At 52.1% G+C, this 21,560-nt stretch overlaps 2 protein-coding genes across 3 annotated transcripts; both read left to right on the top strand.

Annotated features, from left to right (window-relative positions):
• Positions 1-206: 206 nt before the first annotated feature.
• On the top strand, positions 207-6,346 carry LSM2 (LSM2 homolog, U6 small nuclear RNA and mRNA degradation associated). The gene is given in 7 exon segments (XM_004424344.3): positions 207-210; positions 1,102-1,265; positions 1,268-1,285; positions 1,891-1,958; positions 5,556-5,586; positions 5,690-5,749; positions 5,858-6,346. Coding segments are annotated over 7 exon segments (471 nt in total). The 3' UTR covers positions 5,984-6,346.
• An 844-nt stretch (positions 6,347-7,190) lies between these two features.
• Positions 7,191-21,518, top strand: VARS1 (valyl-tRNA synthetase 1). Of its 2 annotated transcripts, none has more exons than XM_087438357.1 (30): positions 7,191-7,380; positions 7,649-8,070; positions 9,192-9,326; positions 9,420-9,558; positions 9,795-9,919; positions 10,006-10,093; positions 10,291-10,391; positions 10,527-10,654; positions 14,275-14,439; positions 14,685-14,766; positions 15,272-15,391; positions 15,473-15,581; positions 15,672-15,766; positions 16,011-16,101; positions 16,649-16,773; positions 16,859-16,962; positions 17,048-17,206; positions 17,293-17,383; positions 17,492-17,597; positions 17,682-17,752; positions 17,837-17,962; positions 18,321-18,425; positions 18,509-18,577; positions 18,661-18,739; positions 18,864-18,991; positions 19,361-19,516; positions 19,687-19,893; positions 19,966-20,077; positions 20,199-20,524; positions 21,370-21,518. In XM_087438357.1, the coding sequence occupies exons 2-30, from the start codon at positions 7,684-7,686 to the stop codon at positions 21,436-21,438; spliced, it is 3,798 nt and encodes a 1,265-aa protein (XP_087294483.1). In that variant the 5' UTR covers positions 7,191-7,380; positions 7,649-7,683; the 3' UTR covers positions 21,439-21,518. The 2 variants fall into 2 exon arrangements, with proteins under 2 accessions (XP_087294483.1, XP_087294484.1); XM_087438358.1 differs by having other exon boundaries at positions 7,192-7,380; positions 10,009-10,093.
• Positions 21,519-21,560: the final 42 nt, after the last annotated feature.

Raw genomic sequence — 21,560 nt, 5'->3', positions numbered from 1 at the left:
CCAGCTCCTGTGCATTCACAGAGTCCATTATTACACCCTTTACATGCAGAAAACATTTCTACAACAAACTCCTGACAAACAGGTACTTTTATGCAAGATGAGAAATGGAGGATTTAGTACAGTCTTACTCCTTGAAAAAATGTTTTCACTTACTATGTCATAATATCCCAAGTTTATAAAAGGCTTGGCAAAATGAGTATAGAAGTATGTGTAAGTGTGCATTTGTGTCCCTTTGTGTTTGGGGGGATGTTATTTGGAAGTTAAATATTAGAATGGATATTTCTATCCCTGAGCCAGTCTCTGTGTTTGGTTTTACTCAGTCCTTTACAGGACAGTGCTAGGCCAAAGTGTGGAAGAAATATGGACTGAGGTTGGGTCCTTGGGAGAAATATGTTTATTGGGAACTCTTATAAAATCAAGATTTGTGGGCCAGCCTAGTGGCTTAGCAGTTAAGTGTGCACGCTCAGCTACTGGCGGCCTGGGTTCTGATCCCGGGCGTGCACTGATGCACTGCTTCTCCGGCCATGCTGAGGCCGCGTCCCACATACAGCAACTGGAAGGATGTGCAACTATGACATACAACTATCTACTGGGGCTTTGGGGAAGAAAAAAAGAAAAGGATTGGCAATAGATGTTAGCTCAGAGCCGGTCTTCCTCAGCAAAAAGAGGAGGATTAGCACAGATGTTAGCTCAGGGGTGATCTCCCTCACAAAAAAATAAAATTAAAATAAAATAAAATCAAGATTTGTACTCAGGCTCCTGATCTCAGGGACTCCTCAACATTTTTTTTTTTTTTTTTTTTTACTTTTTATCGTGTAACACATATATAAAAGTGTATAAATCATAATGAGTTTTCACAAACTCCCCAACAGCTTTCAATAGGAAGTGTCTGTAGGGTTTGGGCAAATCATACTGTGGACTGTACCGTCAGACAACAAAAGCCTCTAGAAGGCAATGAGCCCCTCCAGCCCTCAGGCAGCTGCTGGGGCCGCGCCTGCGTGGGAGGAGCCCGCCGCTGCGGGAGGAAGTCGAGGGCAGGAAGTCCCGCCCCTTTCCCGGCCTCAGCGTCCCCTCGGCTCCACCCCATACGCTCTCCCTGAGCTGCGAGCCCCGGGCGCGCTCTCCTGAGTTCATCTGAGTTTTGCGTGGCTCTTCCCGTTGCGCCTGCGCGACCCCGCCCCGCCCCACGCGCGGGCTTGCGCTCCGGTTCCCGCCCGGCCTCGGGCCCGCGGCACCCGTCTCTCGCCTCCCCGGTCCGGCCGGCAGCACACGGGTGAACACCATGGTAGGTCCCGTGACGTCATAAACGGGCGCCCTCGGGCGCGCGGGTGGTTCGGACGGTTGGGGGCGGGGTGGGGGGGCCCTGCTTTGTCCCTCTCGGCGGGAATTGGGCTCCAGGGTTTTCTCTCCATCCTTGGTTCTTGCACTTTACATTCATTTGAGCAAACAGAATTTTTTTCCCTGATGAGGAAAAAAAAAAAAAAAGAGTCGGCGGGGACAGCAAGGGAGGGAAAAGCTAGACTTCAAGGAGCATTTCCCTGACGGAGCCCAGGCTTCGGCAGGTGCGGATGGGATACTTTGTACAGTTCCCTGGGAGGAGTGGGCAGGACACCGGGGAGGTGGTCGGTTGAGAGAAGGCCCGGAGAGCCCGAGGGGTGCCGGGCACAGCCTCTGTCTGGGGTTTTAGGTCAGGGGCTCAGTGAAGTGTGCACAAGCATTTGGGCTCCCAGCCATCTATCCCTGTCACTGAGCGTTCTTTCCTGCGAAGTTGTGAGAACTGCCAGAGATGTGGCGGGATCCCGATACCAGTATTTGGTAATACTGGCGGGGGGACACTCCTCCCTACCGTGTCCCTTCCCGCATGATGGTTTTCCCCCTCTCTCCCACTAGCTCTTCTATTCCTTTTTCAAGTCCCTTGTGGGCAAGGATGTGGTCGTGGAACTCAAGAATGACCTGAGGTAGGTACCTATTCCAGCAAGTCTCTAGGGGGTGGATGTGGAGGACCCTAGAAACTCTTTAATTTGACAAATATTTGAGAGCCAGGCAAGGTGAGAGAGATACAGAAGAAATAAATGAATTGTGTCTTAAGCTTAGATTAGTTGGGGAGTTGTATCTTGTATTGGAAGAGAATACAAAAAAATATATAGATTAAAGAGGAAATGCTAGAGAGAGGTTAGAGGGTGGAGGCATCAATAATATTTTCTGCAAAACTAACATATTTTTGTTTTCTTCTGATTAAATTATGTACTCCTTTGACCCAACTTGTAGAAATTTAAGAGTTAGTTCCACAAGTAGAGATATATGTACAAAGAGCTTTGTAGTTTTATTTCTGGTAGCCAAAAAATGGAAACAAATAGCCATCAATAGGGAATGGGTTAAATTGTGGTTCTGTACTTCCATATTATACATCTGTCACATAGGAATGAGATGTATTGATATGGAAAGCTGTTGCAGAGTAGTATATGTGGCATAATCTCCCTTTTGAGATGTACATTAAAGAAATGTAAAGGATAAACACAAGACCAATGGAGTCCCTTCTGTCTGGACTGCTTTTACATCTCTTACCCCCTTATATCATTAGCTCCAAATCATCTTTCAGGACTTGGATTAAATGCTGTATCCTTGGAGTGACTTTTCCTAGTCGTTCTAGCCAAGTAGACCTTTCTATCATCGAGTCTATTTTCTTTCTAGTGGGTGCTTCTCAGATTGTGATTTCGTAGAAATATGTTTACTGTTTATGGCCTGTCCTTCAGGGCCAGGACCATGTTTAAGCTCACCATTGTGTACCTAATGTCTAGCATAGGCCTGGTATATATAAAGTAAGTGCTTAATAAATGTATGCTGAAAGAAAGAAAAGTAGGTAACATTTGAGAACCTCCTATCGACTAAGCACTATTCTGAATACTTAACATTTATTAACTCATTTAATTCTCTTAACTCTCTTACATGACATATACTATTGTTGCTGTTTTACACATGGGGAAACTGAAGCTTAGATAAGTTAAGTTGCTCGTCTGCACAACTAGTAAATGACACAGCCAGAACTGAAATCCAATTCTGTCTGCCCCCACCCCTCTTTTTTTTTTTTATAATTTTTGTTTATTTATTTTTCCCCCAAAGCCCCAGTAGATAGCTATATGCCACAGTTGCACATCCTTCTAGTTGCTGTATGTGGGACGCGGCCTCAGCATGGCCGGAGAAGCGGTGCTTCGGTGCGCGCCCGGGATCCGAACCCCGGGCCGCCAGCAGTGGAGCACGCGCACTTAACCGCTAAGCCACGGGGCCGGCCCTCTTTTTTTTTTTTTAATTAAAGCCACGGTCCTAGTCTCTATGCATTTGTGAAACTTGCTTTTCCCTTAACACTATGTTGTGGATATTTTCTGTGTCAATAAAGTTGATCTTTAACACTCTTAATGTCTGAATGGCATTTTTATTAGCTAGCTGGAACTAATTTAACCAAGACCTTGCTGTTGGACAAGTTTTCAGTTCTTTCCTTTTACAAATGATGCTGCCCTGAACATCCTCATGCATACATCTTTGTCCACATCTGATTATTTCTTTAGAAAAAAATCCTTTAAATGAAATGTTCATTTAAAATATTGATACCTGTTATCTGGTTGTCCAAACTTTCTGAAATTTGAATCAATATATTCTCTCCCCAACAGTGTCTCATTTCTTTTTTTTTTTTTTTAATTTTTATTTATTTATTAATTTTTCCCCCAAAGCCCCAGTAGATGGTTGTATGTCATAGCTGCACATCCTTCTAGTTGCTGTATGTGGGATGCGGCCTCAGCATGGCCGGAGAAGCAGTGCGTCGGTGTGCGCCCGGGATCCGAACCCGGGCCGCCAGTAGCGGAGCGCGCGCACGTAACCGCTAAGCCACGGGGCAGGCCCAATAGTGTCTCATTTCTATGGGAGATAATTTCTTAGTGGGGGAAACATCGACATGGCAGAGAATGGTGAGGAGAGCAACTTGCCTTTTAGACCAGAAATTTCCATTTATAGCACTGTCAATGGCCTATAGATTAGGGCCATATATAGAGAGAGTTGTGGAAGCCAGAGCCAGCCCTAGGCAATTCTGTGAGATCACTTGTTTTTGATTTTCCTCCTTTCTTCTTCCTGGGCCTTCCATATGTTATGTTATAGCTCCAGGTCCTGAAGCAAGGACTTATAAGATTCGAAAGTAGTCCATTGGGTTGGGAGAAAAGCTCTTTTTCTCATGCTTGTTGTCAGACGAGTTTTGTGCCAAATATCTCATTCTCAAGGGACTGAATGAAATGACACCATCTTATGCCATTTATGAAAGTTACTTCACTGCTGCATATGGTGGGAGGGTGCTGTCAGAGGTTTTTCAACAGCCAGGGGTATGGTAAAACCACCACTGAGGCAGTAGGTCTCAGGCCCTGGATTTCAAAGACTTAGAATTTTACTTAAAATTAGTGTCCCATAGAGAACTGCCAACTTTATTTTTGGCAAGATAAAGACATTTTAAAAACTGCCATTTATTACAATCATTTCATTAAAAAAAATTTTTTTAATACCATAAGAATAGGAAGGACAAAGAGCAGTTATTCTTAGGAAAAAACTATTGACAACTTTTAGCACACTACATATACTCTCAACACACACAGTACTAGCTTATGTTAACTATTCTGTCATGGACTCATGAAACCTTTGAGCACACCAATGTTTGAGAACCATGGTTCTAAGGAACTTAGAATCTGGTGATGACATGCAGGTTGGTTATGATGAGGGCGGCCAGGTTGGAGGCTGGCCTGGATTGAGGTGTAGTAAGACCTTGGTTTGTAGAAGTCAAACTAGAAAGAGAAACAGAAATGTTAGACACCAGCATATGGGGCATTCGTGGGGGGTGGGGAAGTACAACTCATAGGGTTTGAGGTTGTGAGACTTAGTGTTGAAGCCATTGATGGAAATTAGAGAGGCAGCATAGCTTGGAGCACTGGTGTTTTGATAGTATTAACATTTCAGGGGGGCTCAAGGATCGGGGAAGGGAGAGGACGTCCCTTGTGCCTTGATCATCAAGAACAATCCTAACTACTTTGTGTGCTTTACATATGGGGCTCTGGTTCCAAAGCAAACGTTTCAAAATAGCTGATGGTTCTGGAAGTCAGACCTGGATTGAAGTCCTTCTTTATTTATTCTAAACTTGGACAAGTTACACAACCTCTCTGAGCCCCTGGACAGTAATAGCTACTTTGTAAAGTAGATAAAAGATTATAAAGTGGCTGTAAAAATGACAAATTCTGTGTATAATACAGATGGAATACAGGTCTAGCCATAACAGTTGTTTCATGGTAGCCGTTAAGAGTGGGTTGGCTTAGGGAGAGGAGATGTGAGGTCTAAAATAACACACCACTCTGGAAGCACTCTCTTTCCTACTTCAGGGCTTAGGAATCCCCCCTTTTGGTTTCACTTTTTCTGGCTTCCTCAAGTCCTTGATTTTCCCCAGCCATGTTCTTATCCCTGCTCTGAAGTCACCTCTGTTGACTTTGGTGTAAACTAATTTCATTCTTCCCTCCCTCTGTCCCTGACAGCATCTGTGGCACCCTCCATTCTGTGGATCAGGTGAGATATAGAAGGGGCCCTGAATCAGGTCTTGGGAAGGAGAGGGCTGGGTGCTTGCCTCTTGTCTCTAGGGCTAGTGATGGTGTTCATTTTCTTTTTTCAGTATCTCAACATCAAACTAACTGACATCAGTGTCACAGACCCTGAGAAATACCCTCACATGGTAAGTTGGGGGTGGTGGAGAAGGGGAAACATCTTTAAAGGCAGGAGGCCCCTGGGTGGATAGAGGACATGTTTAAGGATGTTTTCACATTTGTCTCTCTTTGTCTAGTTATCAGTGAAGAACTGCTTCATCCGGGGCTCAGTGGTCCGCTATGTGCAGTTGCCAGCAGATGAGGTCGACACACAGTTGCTACAGGATGCAGCAAGGAAGGAGGCCCTGCAGCAGAAGCAGTGATGGCTCCTCTTCCCCTTCTCCCCCTTCCACTGGTGACCCTTACCCTTGTGTGCCAGCCTGGGAACCCTCCCTCCCATACTTGAGGTGTTGTTTTTTGTTTTGTTTTTAATAGTGAGGCTTTTTTTTTTAAGGGATGAGTGGATGAGAATAATAGTGGGGAGCAGCTATTGTCTGTTGAGAAGGGGAGGATAAGTAGGCTGGGGAACTGCAAAGCCTTCCCTGTCCCCAGCACCTGCATTTCTCACTTCTTCCCTGGAGATGGTGGGAGCATCTCCTAGATGTCTCCAGGGTAGCATGTGATTCATTTTGGGGATGGAAGGAATCTGTCCCGCATCGGGAATAAAATTTATGATGCAAATTTGAGTTCTGGTTCTCTGTGTGTTTTGGGAAGGTGGCTGGAGGGTGGGAAAGGGGTGTGGAATTCACCCAAGCCCTATTACTCTCCATTTCCCCAGCCAAAAATCCAACCCCTCCCAGCATTATCTGCCACTGCTCTCCTTGGTATAAACCATGTGATACCTCAGCTCGACTACACCGTTTCCTGAACATGCCCCTACCTACATGGCCTTTTGCTTATACTGTACCTACAAGTGCTTGCTGCCCGTCCATCTCTGTTCTTCCATGAACGTGACCATTAATGTTATGAGATGCCAAGATGTATTTGATGCTGCTGGATTTCTTCCTCAACCCAGCCAAATCAGTACACTCTGAATATCTATAGCAGATCAACACAAACGAGCGACAGTTTTTATTGTGGAGAATTATGACTCGGAGTTAACTCTTCATTCACTCTGCAAATAGCAGTTCCCGCTACAGATGAGAGTTTTCAGCATTGAGGGACCCTAGAGGCCATCCCGCACGCCTCCCTCGTCTCGGATAGGAGGAAATGAGGTGCAGGGAGGAGCGGTCGCCCTGGGCCTTGGCAAAATGGAGCCCCTCAGCCCGCGGCGGGCAGCACCCTACCCGGCCGGCTCCCGGGCTGCCCGCTGGGCGCCGCCCTCCCACACGGCCGTCCCGAGGACCCACGTGGGGCGCCCGCGGCGGAGCCTGACGGGAGCGCGGTCCTGGCGTCCTCCCCTCTCGCGCCCGCGCCCCGCGCCCTGCCCCGTGAGTGCGGCCGGCGACGGGCGGCGCGACCCCGGGCCGGTGTCCGGCGGGACGAGGCTGCACCCGCACGCAGGCGGGGCACGGCCGCCCGCGCCAAGACCCCGGGGCCCGGAAACGCTCGCTGTCACAAAGGGGGAACACGTGGGCGCCGCCGGCCGGGCGGCTGTCGCAGGGAGCTAGAGTCGGCTGGAGAACCGCCCACCATCCCCGCCCGCCCGACTCCTCGGCCCCGGCCGCCAGGCCGGTCCAGCTTCGGCCGGCGCCCGGCTCAGTCTGACCAGCTCCCTCCAGTACGTACATGCTGCCCGAACCCGCGTCCCACCGGGCCCCGCGGGGCCCCTCCTAGCCTCCCACACTCCCGAGGACATAGGATCATGGGGGTCCCCACGGTCACTGCCACTCCGAGAGCCGGGCCCTCGGCTCTTGAGGTCCGATCAGAACCCAGGTCCTGGAGGCCTCGGGCGCCTGCGGTAGAGGAGCCCTCATGAGGGTCCCCTCTCTACTCAAATAGGACCTCCCTGGGTCCCCCAGTCTTCCCCTGTCTCTCTTTCTCCCTAGGTTTTTTCAACCTCGTTCGAGCCCCCTGCATAACCATGTCCATCCTCTACGTCTCCCCTCACCCGGATGCCTTCCCCAGCCTCCGAGCCCTCATCGCTGCGCGCTACGGGGAGGCTGGGGAGGGTCCGGGATGGGGAGGAGCCCACCCCCGCATCTGTCTCCAGCCGCCCCCGGCCAGCAGGACTCCCTTTCCCCCACCCCGCCTGCCCGCCCTAGAGCAGGGGCCCGGTGGGCTCTGGGTGTGGGGGGCCACAGCTGTGGCCCAGCTGCTGTGGCCAGCAGGCCTGGGGGGCCCTGGGGGGAGCCGGGCAGCCGTCCTCGTCCAACAGTGGGTCAGTTACGCCGACACGGAGCTAATACCAGCTGCCTGTGGGGCAACGCTGCCAGCCTTGGGACTCCGAAGCTCTGCCCAGGACCCTCAGGTAAGTGGGGAGAAGAAGACAAGAGGAGGAGGGGGAAATTTAGAGGAAGAAAGCAGGGATTAGAATGGATAATGACACAGGAAAATAGCGTGTCAGGTGTGGAAAAGATCCGTCAAATCCCAGATAGCCTCCTGGTATGGTAACCTTGGGCAGGTTTCTAGTTCTGAGCCTTAGTCTTTCTATGTCTATGAGAATGGAAGTTTTCATGTTGAGAAAATTAAAAGATGTGTGCAGGGCACAGAGTCTAGTGCCAGGCGCTTAAAGTCTCTCAGTAAAAGTTTGATGAGTCTGAAACTGATGAGGACAGAGGTTCCTGTGAATTGTAGGAAAGACTGGCTGAAGGAGAGATGAGAAAGGCAGACGGGGAGGGAGAGATGACAGTTGCTGGGAGGAGATGAAGGAGAAATGAAATGAGGATTCGGGGAAGTAAAAGAGAGAGAACCACAGCAAACTGTAACTGAGTCCTTCCAGAGTGGGGCTGTGTCTTAGGGTCCTTATAACACTGCCTCCTTGCAGAGTATTGAGCACAGGGTGGATACTTAGTATTTCTTGAATGAATGAATGAATGGATGAAATGAATATATGACTTAGATCCTGGCTTCTGATTACCTCCCTCGTATCCTGATTACCCTATCTAAAATAGAGGCCACCTCTCTGGAATTCCCTGTCTCCCCTCAGCCCGGTTAATTTTTCTTCCCAGCACTGGAGGAGAAGAATAGAGTAATGCGTTATGTATTTGCTCATTTATTGTCTCCCCCACTAGACTGTAAACTCTTACCAGGTCAGGGGCTCCATCTGTTCAAGTTGTCTCCTCATTCTTTAGAGAAGAGCCTGGCATGTAGTAGGTGCTTAATAAATATTTGTTGAAACAATTACAGTGTTGTCTCATGTAATCTTTAACTTCTTGTGCTTAATATATTGCATCTGACATATAATAAGTGTTCAGTAGGAATTTTTTTATTGAATGAATGGGAAGTATTTTTATTATGATCATTTCAGTGAAGAAGAGACTGGCCTCAGAGGTAGTGATTTGTGGGAGGGGAAGGAGGCCAAATGGATTGGTGGCGGTGGGGATTGAGGTGGGCCAAGTCTTGTCTCATACCCCTTCCCCTTCCTTCTAGGCTGCACTGGGGGCTCTGGGCAGGGCCCTGAGCCCCCTGGAAGAGTGGCTTCGGTTGCACACCTACCTGGCCGGCGAGGCCCCCACTCTGGCTGACCTGGCGGCTGTCACAGCCTTGCTGCTGCCTTTCCGATATGTGAGTGACTGGGGCCTAGGGAAGAATGAGGCAGCTCCATCAGACCTCACTGTGGGGTGACTAAGGATGGTTCATTTCTTTTCCCCATCCCAGGTCCTGGACCCCTCTGCCCGCCGCATCTGGGGTAATGTGACTCGCTGGTTTACCACGTGTGTCCAGCAGCCAGAATTCCGGGCCGTGCTGGGAGAGGTGGTTCTATACTCAGGGGCCAGGCCTCTTTCCCAACAGCCAGGTGAGGTGGTGGGTAGGAGGGGAGGCGGTCCTCTGGGGCCTTCCATGCAGCTCACTTTCTTTTTTCTCATAGAAATGGCAGAATCACTGGGGCAGGGGCCTGAGGGGAGGGTTAGGTGGGAGGTGGGCATGGGGGAGCCCTTGGGCAGCTGAAATAGCCCATCTGAGACATAGTAGCATGGTTCACAGAGGGCTAAGCCCAGCAGGCTAAGTCTGCATTTCTGTGCCTCTCTCCAGGCCCTGAGGTCTGTGCACCCCCAAAGACAGCTGCTCAACTCAAGAAGGAGGCAAAGAAACGGGAGAAGCTAGAGAAATTCCAACAGAAGCAGAAGATCCAACAGCAACAGCCGCCCCCAGGGGAGGTGAGAGGCTAAGGGCAGAGCTGGGCGGAAGGTTGGTGCCATGGTGGGGTGGCTGATATCTGGGCCTGTATCCTTTCCCTCCCAAGCAGAAGAAACCCAAACCAGAGAAGAGGGAGAAACGAGATCCTGGGGTTATTACCTATGACCTCCCAACCCCACTTGGGGAAAAGAAAGGTACTAGGATGGGGAAGGGACCCCCACTCTTCACTCCAGCCTCCTCAGCTGCTGCTGCTTCTGTTTTTACCCCTTCTTGCTCCCACTACTTTGCTTGGTGAGGATTTGCAGAGGCCCAGGTCCTTCTCTGCTGGCCCATCGTCCCCTTCCCAGCTGTTCCCAGCCTTGGCACCGACCCCTCCCTTCCTCTCCCCCAGATGTCAGTGGCACCATGCCCGACTCCTACAGCCCTCAGTACGTGGAGGCTGCCTGGTACCCTTGGTGGGAGCAGCAGGGCTTCTTCAAGCCAGAATATGGGGTGAGTGGGCACTGCTGCCCAAGCTTGGAGGGGATGGGGCGGGGAAGGACAGGGCTGAAGGATACATTGCCCGGGAGGGGGCTGGGAGAGATGACATGAGGCCTTAGCTTGCGCCCATCCTTCCTCCTCCACCAGCGTTCCAGCGTGTCAGCACCAAACCCCCGGGGCATCTTCATGATGTGCATCCCACCCCCCAACGTGACAGGCTCCCTGCACCTGGGCCACGCGCTCACCAATGCCATCCAGGACTCCCTGACCCGATGGTGAGCTCCTGTCCTCTCCTGTAACTGGTTCCCTCTGCCCTCTCTGGCTCTCCACTCCCCTGGCTCCCTTCTCTTCGCTCACTGGGGCACTCCATCCTCTGCTTCCCTATTGGGCCTCAGCTCTGCCCCCTGGTGGTGCTATACTTCTCTCCATCATTTCCATCTGATCACTTAGCATCCTCGCCTAGGCAAGTAAGCAACACCTCCACTTGCAGACTCTTCTCTTGCTACTAGAAATAACATTATTCTGAATTTAACAAGAAATATGTGAATATATTCTTGTTGTAAGAAACTTAAAGCTTCAAATTTCCTGACCACCCCCTCCATATTTACTCCCTCTCAAGAATTAGCCATCATTACCACTTTGATGTGGATATTTCCAAATCTTGCCTATCGATTTACTTACATGTACACGCACCCATAGAAATTTACAGTTTTCCTTTTGGGTGGGTTTTTCTTTTCTATTCTTTAACATAAAGGGCTCAAACCAAACATGTTATTCTACAACTTTCTTCTTACACTTAAGTTTATCTTAGAGACCTTCCCTTATCCTTATATTATACATAGACTGACTTCATGTTCTTTCATTGCTCTGTAGTATTCCACAGTGTGGCTGTACCATAATGGAGTCACCTTTTTATTAATGGTTGTTCCTCATTTTTCTCTGTTGAAAACCTTGCTGGAATGCACATTCTTGTACCTGCTTTCTCAAGCACATGTGGAAGAGTTTCTCTGGTATAGCTACCAGGAAGTGAAACTGCTCAGTCAGAGGGGTATGCCTATATTAAGTACAAATAGAAGCTGCCAAGTTGCCCTCCAGAACAGCTTTACTGATTTATACTTCCGTGACTTGCCTGCGAGAGTATTCATTTCCTTATGCCCCTGCCGACCCTGGACATTATCGCTCTTCCTTTGCCAGTCTGCTTACTAGTGGGGCTCTGCCTCTTCGTTTCTTGGCCAGTCAGGTTTCCCCTTATATAAATTGCACCTGTCCTTTGCCCATTTTTCTATTGCTTCTTTGTTGTTTTTTTTTCCTTATTTAATTGGTTTATTGAAAGATTCTTTACGTATTCTGGGTGTTGATTTTTTTGTTTGTTATATGTATGGTAAATGTTTTCTCCTGTTGTAGCACATGCTTCCCCCCCACTGTTAATATTTTAATTAGTTAACAACTACAAAGTCTACTATTCCAGGTGACAAATTCCTTTTAAAAAGTATTTTAAAAGTTTTCACAACTTTTTATCTTTGGAGACCAGCGTTTATTTGTTATATTATTTAAATTTTGAGAAGTTTTTCTGGTGACCTACTTATTAAATTAATTTAGTCAAGGGCTGGCCCCGTGGCTTAGCGGTTAAGTGCGCACGCTCCACTGCTGGCAGCCCGGGTTCGGATCCTGGGTGCGCACCGACGCACCACTTCTCTGGCCATGCTGAGGCCGCGTCCCGCGTACAGCAACTAGAGGGATGTGCAGCTATGACATACAATTATCTACTGGGGCTTTGGGGGAAAAAAAATAAATAAATAAAAATTTAAATTAATTTAGTCAAAAAGTATTTACTGGACATAACTGTGTGCCAGCTCTGCTCTGGGCACTGGGGATGCAATGTCAGATTTAGCATTTTGCAAAGGAATTGAGAGCTGGAAAAACAGAGTTGTATATTAAATACATATACCGTATAATGGCCAAGTTATTTACATAATACTTCTTAGAAAATTCTAAGTAGCAACATATTTTTTTTTTTTTTTTCTGTTGAGGAACGTCTGTCACCAATCCTCCTCTTTTTGCTTGAGGAAGATTTGCCCTGAGCTAACATGTTTTGCCAATCTTCTATTTTGTATATGGGTCCCGCCACAACATGGCTGCCAACAAGTGGTGTAGGTCTGTGCCCAGGAACCGAACCACTGAATCCAGGCCGGCCCCAGCAACATTTTTTATAGTGAACATAGGGGTTTTTCTTGTTGGTTTTGTTTTGTTTTATATAATTTCATTTATTTATTTATTTTTCCCCCAAAGCCCCAGTAGATAGTTGTATGTCATAGTTGCACATCCTTCTAGTTGCTGTATGTGGGACGCGGCCTCAGCATGGCTGGAGAAGTGGTGCGTCGGTGTGCGCCCAGGATCCGAACCCGGGCCGCCAGCATCGGAGTGTGAGCACTTAACCGCTAAGCCACGAGGCCAGCCCGTGAACATAGGGTTTAAATAAAATGTTAGAGGGACCGGCCCCGTGGCTTAGCGGTTAAGTGCGTGTGCTCCGCTGCTGGCGGCCTGGGTTCGGATCCCGGTCGTGCACCAACGCACCGCTTCTCCGGCTATGCTGAGGCCGCGTCCCACATACAGCAAGTAGAAGGATGTGCAGCTATGACATACAACTATCTACTGGGGCTTTGGGGGGAAAATAAATAAAATCTTTAAAAAAATTAAAAAAAAAATGTTAGAAACTCTCATTGCTTAAATGGAATAGATTTATATCAACATCTTAGAATCAAAACTACCGTGTGACATACAGCCTTAAGTATATCCACCAATGAAACCTTATAAAAATGAAATAAAAGGGAGTTATATAACTATATTTTTTCCTTTTTCTTCCTACAATAGAGAATAGGGTGTTTTTCTACAAATATCCATGACATTTTATTGATTTATTTTTTGCCAAGTTTGAGCCCCAAGAGATACTTTTTATCTTCATTTCTTATGCTTTACTAGTAATATCTAACAACATCTTGGAGTTTATAAAATATGTTCATATAAGCAGCATTTCTGAGTATCTATTATCTGCAAGAGAACAGAGTTGCTACAATCCCTGTCCCCAAGGAGATCTGAACACAGTGGAGATAAACAGACCCATAAAGTAAGGAATATAATAGAGTTTGATGAGTCATTGAAAATAACGTATGAATACAGTGTTATTGTGTTTCTATAGTGATTTCCTCTCCCCCACTTTAATGTGCCTAGTGATTCTAAAAGGTCACAAAAATGTTCATTAGCATTAATGCTTTCTGTGCCACATGAGCGTAGAGCTTAAGAGTAAACTGCACATACTTCTACCAGAGTGTGGGGCCTGAAGACCCACAATGTTACTCTCTTTCTCTAATTCATCTCCTGATTAATTCCCTAAAACATTTCTAGTTTCCAATCATTTTCTCCAAAATGGTCTGTTCCTTGTTTTTTAACTTTAGAGGTTTTGTCGTGCTGGCGTTTTGTTTCGATCCAGTCAATTTACCAATGTTCTTTGTGGTTTTATCTTTTGTCTCATGATAAAGAAGGCCTCTCCTGCCTCAAAGTTATAAACATGTTCATCTGTGTTGTGGTTTTTTTTTTTTGAAAAGTATGTTATTTTCTAATGCTTTTCTCATCATTTAATTTTCTTATGTTGAATTCTTTAATATGACTAAAATTTATTTTTGTAAATATTGGGAAGTAGGGAGATTTTTTCCAACTAATTAGCTAGTTGTCGCAAACAAATTTGTTGAATAGTTTGTCCTTCCCCTACTGATATGAAATGCCACCTTTCACAACTACTAAATCTGCTTGGATTTGTTCCAGTCACTGGTTTGTCCCTCGGTCTGTAACTTTCTTCCCACTGCCTGCTCACTTCTGGTCCTCGGTCTTCCTCCCATAGGCACCGCATGCGCGGAGAGACCACCCTTTGGAACCCCGGCTGTGACCACGCAGGCATTGCCACCCAGGTGGTGGTGGAGAAGAAACTCTGGCGCGAGCAGGGGCTGAGCCGGCACCAGCTGGGCCGCGAGGCCTTTCTCCAGGAGGTCTGGAAGTGGAAGGAGGAGTGAGTGTGCAGCAGCCCTGTAGGCATCGTAGCCCTCGCTCCCCGTTCCCGGTCCAGATAAGACCTGTCGCCTGCGACCCTGGCTGCAGGGTCAGACCCTCTCACAGAGACTGAGGGTCAGTTGGCTCTGGGGCCCAGGTCAATTTCAGAGGGATGAGTGATCCCTACGGTGCCCCATCAGCCACCCCATGTCTCTCTCCAGTCCAGGCCTGCGTGCTGATCCTGGCCTGTCTGTCGACTTTCAGGAAAGGTGACCGGATTTACCACCAGCTGAAGAAGCTCGGCAGCTCCTTGGACTGGAATCGAGCCTGTTTCACCATGGACCCTGTAAGCAGGATGGTCTCAGGGCTGGGCGGGCATGGGAGGCTCCCCCAAGTGGCTCCCCCCAGAAGAGAGCACACATGCTGTGGCCTTCCCCCAGGAGGTGAGCTCACTCAGAGGAAACCACTAGGGCTTGACTGTAAATGCCACTTCTGGCCCCATGTCACAGCGCCTACTCCAGGAGCTCAAATTCCTCCAGGTGGCGCATGATAGGGCCTCACCCTCCCATGGAGCCTGGACTCCCAGGATTCTCTGCACCAGCACCTGTCCCCAGCTGCATGGCTTCCCTGCCATCTCCAGCCTCACCAGGCTTGTTGCCTGCCCTTGTGTTCCCATCGTCCCCTCTCCCCATCAACAAAAATTACTTCTCCCTTCCAGCCCTCAAAGGGGTCTGTGTTGCATGGTGGGACACTGGACAGACTAGGTCTCACTGTACGCTGCTGCCATGGCGAGTCTGCTTGGGCCCCTAGGCACCTAGACCCATCTCTGATTTCCCCCTGCTCTACCCTAGAAACTGTCAGCAGCTGTGACAGAGGCCTTTGTCCGGCTCCATGAAGAAGGAGTCATCTACCGCAGTACCCGCCTTGTCAACTGGTCCTGTACCCTCAACTCTGCCATCTCTGACATTGAGGTGTGCCCTCTACCCAGGTTCTCTCCATCTGTACCCCCAGCCCCAGCCCCTGGGCCACTTCTCTTAATACCCATCTTATAGGTAGATAAGAAGGAGCTGACAGGTCGCACCCTGCTCTCCGTGCCTGGCTACAAGGAGAAGGTGGAGTTTGGGGTCCTCATCTCCTTTGCCTACAAGGTCCAAGGCTCAGGTAGGAGCCGGGGCACCAGGATCCTGGGCTGGGTGGGTTAGGGGTGGGAAGGGGCCAGCCTCCTGACCACAAGGCCTCCTGTCACCCCAGACAGCGACGAGGAGGTGGTGGTGGCAACAACTCGGATTGAGACAATGCTGGGAGACGTGGCTGTAGCCGTGCACCCCAAAGATCCCAGATACCAGGTGTGGCAAGTGTGCTGCCCACAGTTGGGGGAAGAATGCTAGCTGAAAAGGGGCTCCCACACTATATGTGAGGGTGGGATGGGGACTGAGCCCCCTGGCTGAGGGGAGAGAATTAGATTAGAAACTCATCTTTGGGCTCCTTTCTGGCCCTGAAGATGGAATTTGGGTGTTGGGTCTGGGTCTGGGGTTGGAGGGAGTTGGGCCCAGCTCTTCGTGCCTTTTTTATGTCTCCCTCTGTCCCTAGCACCTGAAGGGGAAGAGCGTGATCCACCCATTCCTGTCTCGGAGCCTCCCCATTGTCTTCGATGATTTTGTGGACATGGAGTTTGGCACAGGTGAGCAAGGGACTGTCCTTGGGGAGAGGAAGGGGCCCATGAGGCACAGCCGGCCATCCATCTTCCCTCTCAAAGAAAATAAGCTTCAGGGCCGGCCCGATGGCTTAGCGGTTAAGTGCGCACGCTTTGCTACTGGCGGCCCGGGTTCAGATCCCGGGCGCGCACCGACGCACCGCTTCTCCGGCCATACTGAGGCAGCGTCCCCTTACAGCAACTAGAAGGATGTGCAACTATGACATACAACTATCTACTGGGGCTGTAGAGAAAAAAAAAGGAGGAGGATTGGCAATAGATGTTAGCTCAGAGCCGGTCTTCCTCAGCAAAAAGAGGAGGATTAGCACGGATGTTAGCTCAGGGCTGATCTTCCTCACAAAAAAAAAAAAAAGGAAAATAAGCTTCATGTGAACCTGGGCTGGTTCTCAAGACTGTATTAGGGAATTGGGGGACAGGGGTGGTGTGGGAGCCACATCCTTCAGCAAAAGGAGGTACGTGTGGGAAGGGACTCCACTGAGTCCCTCATGACCTGGCACCCCCACGTACACCCCAGGTGCGGTGAAGATCACCCCCGCACACGACCAGAACGACTATGAGGTTGGGCACCGGCATGGGCTGGAGGCCATCAGCATCATGGACTCCCAAGGGGCTCTTATCAATGTGCCCCCGCCTTTCCTGGTGAGACCCCCTGGGGTGTGGGGACCAGATCTAGAGACAGTGGGCTTTCTAGGCACGGCCATAATGAGGCCTGTCTCCCACCCAGGGTCTGCCCAGGTTTGAGGCCAGGAAGGCGGTGCTGGCGGCGCTGAAGGAGCAAGGACTGTTCCGTGACATCAAGGACAACCCCATGGTGGTGCCGCTTTGCAAGTGAGGGCGGGGGCCGAGGAAGTGGGGAGGGAAGGGTCTCCTCAGGGTGCTCCCCACCCAGCTCCCCACCCACGTGTACCTGCAGCCGGTCCAAGGACGTGGTGGAGCCCCTGCTGCGGCCGCAGTGGTATGTGCGCTGTGGGGAGATGGCCCAGGCCGCCAGTGCTGCTGTGACTCGGGGCGACCTCCGCATCCTGCCTGAGGCCCATCAACGGACGTGGCATGCCTGGATGGACAACATCAGGTGCTGCAGGCTCCTCGATGTGGGGAGGGTGACCAGGCACCTCCCTCCCCCTGCTGATTCCCTCCCCTTCCCCGTGCCATTTGCAGGGACTGGTGCATCTCCCGGCAGCTGTGGTGGGGCCATCGCATCCCAGCCTACTTCATCACTGTCAACGACCCAGCCATACCCCCAGGGGAGGTGAGAACTGGGCCAGAGCTGGATACGGGCACGTCTGGGAGAGCTTGGTGGGGGAGGGGTCAGGGCAAGGCAGAGCCGTTCCTTGGGTACTCACTCCACCTGTGGCAGGACCCTGACGGGCGTTACTGGGTGAGCGGGCGCAGCGAGGCTGAGGCCCTCGAGAAGGCAGCCAAGGAGTTCGGAGTGTCCCCTGACAAGATCAGTCTCCAGCAAGGCAAGACGGGGCCTTGGGGGTGGGGGAAGGTGGTGCTCTGATCCTCACCTTTCCCTCTGACCTCTGACCTTTGGCCTCCCTCAGATGAGGACGTATTGGACACCTGGTTCTCCTCGGGCCTCTTCCCCTTCTCCATCCTGGGCTGGCCCAACCAGGTACGTCCCTGAGGCCAGCCTGGGTGGGGTGGGGGTCTTGGAGGTGGGTGCTTGGCCCCCCATCATGCTCTGCTCTGCCCCCAGTCAGAAGATCTGAGTGTGTTCTACCCGGGGACGCTGCTAGAGACTGGCCATGACATCCTCTTCTTCTGGGTGGCCAGGATGGTGATGCTCGGCCTGAAGCTCACTGGCAGGCTGCCCTTCAGAGAGGTGTGAAGCTACTGAGACCCCTCCCACAGTACCCAGCACACCTGCCCGCCTGTGCCGCAGCCCAGGCTCAGCATGGATGGGGCACAGGGCGGGGCCTAAGGACAGCTGTGAGCAGGATAGGCCAGGGGGCTTATGGGGGCTGAAAGCCAGCCTGGACTCCGCTCAGTGATTTTGTGTCCTGGATTCCCAGAGGAGGGAGTGCCTGTGAGTCACATAAAGGCTCTGAATGGGCTGGCGGGGACACTGAGGGGCCTGAGGTTCAGAGTGGGGCAGACCAGATACAGGGCCCTGGGGGGAGGTGTTGGGGTCTGGGTGGGGAGATGCATCCTCATGGGCCTTCCCTTCCCCTGCCTCGCAGGTCTATCTCCACGCCATCGTGCGAGATGCCCACGGCCGGAAGATGAGCAAGTCTCTAGGCAATGTCATCGACCCACTGGATGTTATCCATGGAGTCTCCCTACAGGTGGGGCTGGGCACTGTGCCAGGCGAGGAAGGGCTGTGGGGCTGTGGCCACGGCCCCCTGACCATCCTCCCCCTCCCCTTCAGGGCCTCCATGACCAGTTACTGAATAGCAACCTGGATCCCAGCGAGGTGGAGAAGGCTAAAGAAGGGCAGGTACAGACGGTGGGCCTGGGGCAGGAGTGTGGGCAGAAGGTGGGTGAGGCTGGTTCAGGACGCCCCCTGGCTCCTCCCCGCAGAAGGCCGACTTCCCGGTGGGGATTCCTGAGTGTGGCACCGACGCTCTCCGGTTTGGACTGTGCGCCTACACATCCCAGGGTATGGTCCTCACAACCTCTTTCAGACACGTCCTTCCTCCTTCTCTGAGGCCCACCCCTCTCCTCTGCCCCGGGTGTGGGTTGGGAGCGAGAATGACGAGGACTCACACTCCACCCCCACCCAGGTCGTGACATCAACCTGGATGTGAACCGGATATTGGGATACCGCCACTTCTGCAACAAGCTCTGGAATGCCACCAAGTTCGCCCTCCGTGGCCTTGGGAAGGGTTTTGTGCCCTCACCTACCTCTGAGGTGAGGGCCTTGTAGGCGACGAGGTGAGCAGCAGCCACACAGGCTGCACCGCTGCCACTCTGGCTTCAAGCCCATGCTGTGTCAGGATTGTAGCCACAGAGTCAGGAGGCCCAGTCCCGGCCCCCAAGGAGCCTCCATGTAGCTGGGGGAACAGGTGGATACAGGGACAGATGGTTACGGGGAAAGCCCAGGGCATTGGGGTCCTCTCTCCAGGTGGCGGGAGGCCTGTCCCATCTCCCCCAGATGTTGGTCACATGGTGGTTGCTCCTGGAATGCCCATTTGCCCATGGTTCCTGCCCCTGTAGGGTTCTGACTCCCTCCCCCTGGGCATATGGTAGCCCCCTGGCTGATACACCCCCTTCCCCCAAGCCTGGAGGCCATGAGAGCCTGGTGGACCGCTGGATCCGCAGCCGGCTGACTGAGGCTATGAGGCTCAGCAACCAAGGTTTCCAGGCCTACGACTTCCCGGCCGTCACCACCGCCCAGTACAGCTTCTGGCTCTATGAGCTCTGTGATGTCTACCTGGTGAGGAGGAGCCAAGTGGGGCGGGAGGCAGCAGAGCCCTGGGCCTCGCTTTGTCAATGGTTGGTCCTGAGACCTGAGCCAACCTGTCCCCTCGCAGTCCTCACAGGTGCACCGAGGGCTGAAGGCTAGACCCTTTCCAACCTTGAGCCCTATGCCTCCCCGTCCCCTAGGAGTGCCTGAAGCCCGTGCTGAACGGGGTGGACCAGGTGGCGGCCGAGTGCGCCCGCCAGACCCTCTACACCTGCCTGGACGTTGGCCTGCGGCTGCTCTCACCCTTCATGCCCTTCGTGACCGAGGAGCTGTTCCAGAGGCTGCCCCGGCGGACGCCACAAGCTCCCCCTAGCATCTGCGTTACCCCCTACCCCGAGCCCTCAGAGGTATGGAGTGTGGCCTGGATGGGGGCTCTGGCCTGCCCCCCAGCCTCCCTCACCCCCTCCTCCGCCCCACAGTGCTCCTGGAAGGACCCTGAGGCAGAAGCCGCCATGGAGCTGGCCCTGAGCATCACTCGAGCCGTGCGCTCCCTGCGTGCCGACTACAACCTCACCCGGATCTGGCCTGACTGTGAGCCTCAGGCCCCCATGTCTACCCCGTCCCGCTGGCCCTGAGCCCACTTTGGCACCAATATCCAGTGTGGCTGCCTCATCCTGGGGGCCAGGCCTCACCTTCCTCCCTTCCCTGACAGGTTTCCTGGAAGTGGCTGATGAGGCCACAGGCGCCCTCGCTTCGGCAGTGTCGGGCTATGTGCAGGCACTGGCCAGCGCGGGTGTGGTGGCTGTCCTGGCGCTGGGGGCTCCTGCACCCCAAGGCTGTGCTGTGGCTGTGGCCTCTGACCGCTGCTCCGTTCACCTGCAGCTGCAGGGGCTGGTGGACCCGGCCCGGGAGCTGGGCAAGCTGCAGGCCAAGCGAGGTGAGGCGCAGCGGCAGGCCCAGCGTCTGCGGGAGCGCCGCGCCGCCTCGGGCTACCCTGTCAAGGTGCCCCTCAAAGTCCAGGAGGCAGATGAAGCCAAGGTGTGTGGTGTGGGTGGGCATTTCCTTCCCATCTCCCACACCATCCACTCACTCCATCATCAAACCCCAGTCCTGCAGCTGCACCCTTCCCAGGTCCCTTGAGCAGGTAGAACCTGTAATCCTTCCTCTTACACATGAGGGACAGCTGGGAGGCGGGGGTACAGCCCAGGGTCACACAGCAAGTTGAGACAGAGGCAGATCTAGAACTAGGTATCCTGCCTCCCAGCCAGACCCCTCGTGCCCCACCCAGTGTTCATAACATGGCATCCCACATGCCTGGGGCTGGGCTCGGGACGTATACAGTCAGAAGCCCACTGGGCTCACCTGGGATCCCTGCAGGGAGGAGCAGTGGAATAAACCCCACAGACACAGAGGGAGACAGGAGTGGAGGCTAAGAGTTACAAAGCCTTTGTGGCGGCGCGGGGTTGTCTTGTCTGCTTCTCCCAGTAGCCCTCAGGGCAGGCAGCGTTACCATCGCCATTGACAAATGAAGACTAAGTGCCCACCTAGAGCCTACATGCTCTACCACCCAGGTGGTTCCGGGCCACTGGGTGGGGGACATGGGCTCTGAGGACCCTTTGTCCTTGAGAACTGACTACCCTGTGGGAAAAGGCAAGACCCAAGAGGCCAGTGATGGTGGAAGAGAAGGGGGGTGCTGGTGGGGAGGCTGGTGAGAATTAGGGGGGAAAAGGCCAGCCAAGCACATGTAGTCCCCAAACTACTCCCCCTGCCCCTGGTCCTCACCTATCTTTCCCACTCTGACCCCTCTGCCATCATGGACGTTTGAGGGTCTCTTCTCTTGGGCCTGGGTCCTCACTACCCCCACCTCCTTGTTCCACCCCCAGCTGCAACAGACAGAAGCAGAACTCAGGAAGGTGGATGAGGCCATCGCCCTATTTCAGAAGATGCTGTGATACACCCACCTCCAACCCTCATAACCCCTTGGCAGTGGTCCACCAGGGGGGTGGCAGCAATAAAATATTTTGCCACAAAACTATCTCTTGACTGTGTGTGTGATGGGGCTGGAGAGGGGGTG

The sequence above is a fragment of the Ceratotherium simum genome, chromosome 13, assembly GCF_057802395.1.
Source record: "Ceratotherium simum simum isolate JZ-2026a chromosome 13, ASM5780239v1, whole genome shotgun sequence".
NCBI lineage: Eukaryota > Metazoa > Chordata > Mammalia > Perissodactyla > Rhinocerotidae > Ceratotherium > Ceratotherium simum.
The sequence above is the reverse complement of the archived record's forward strand: the minus strand, read 5'-3'. Positions and strand labels throughout refer to the sequence as shown.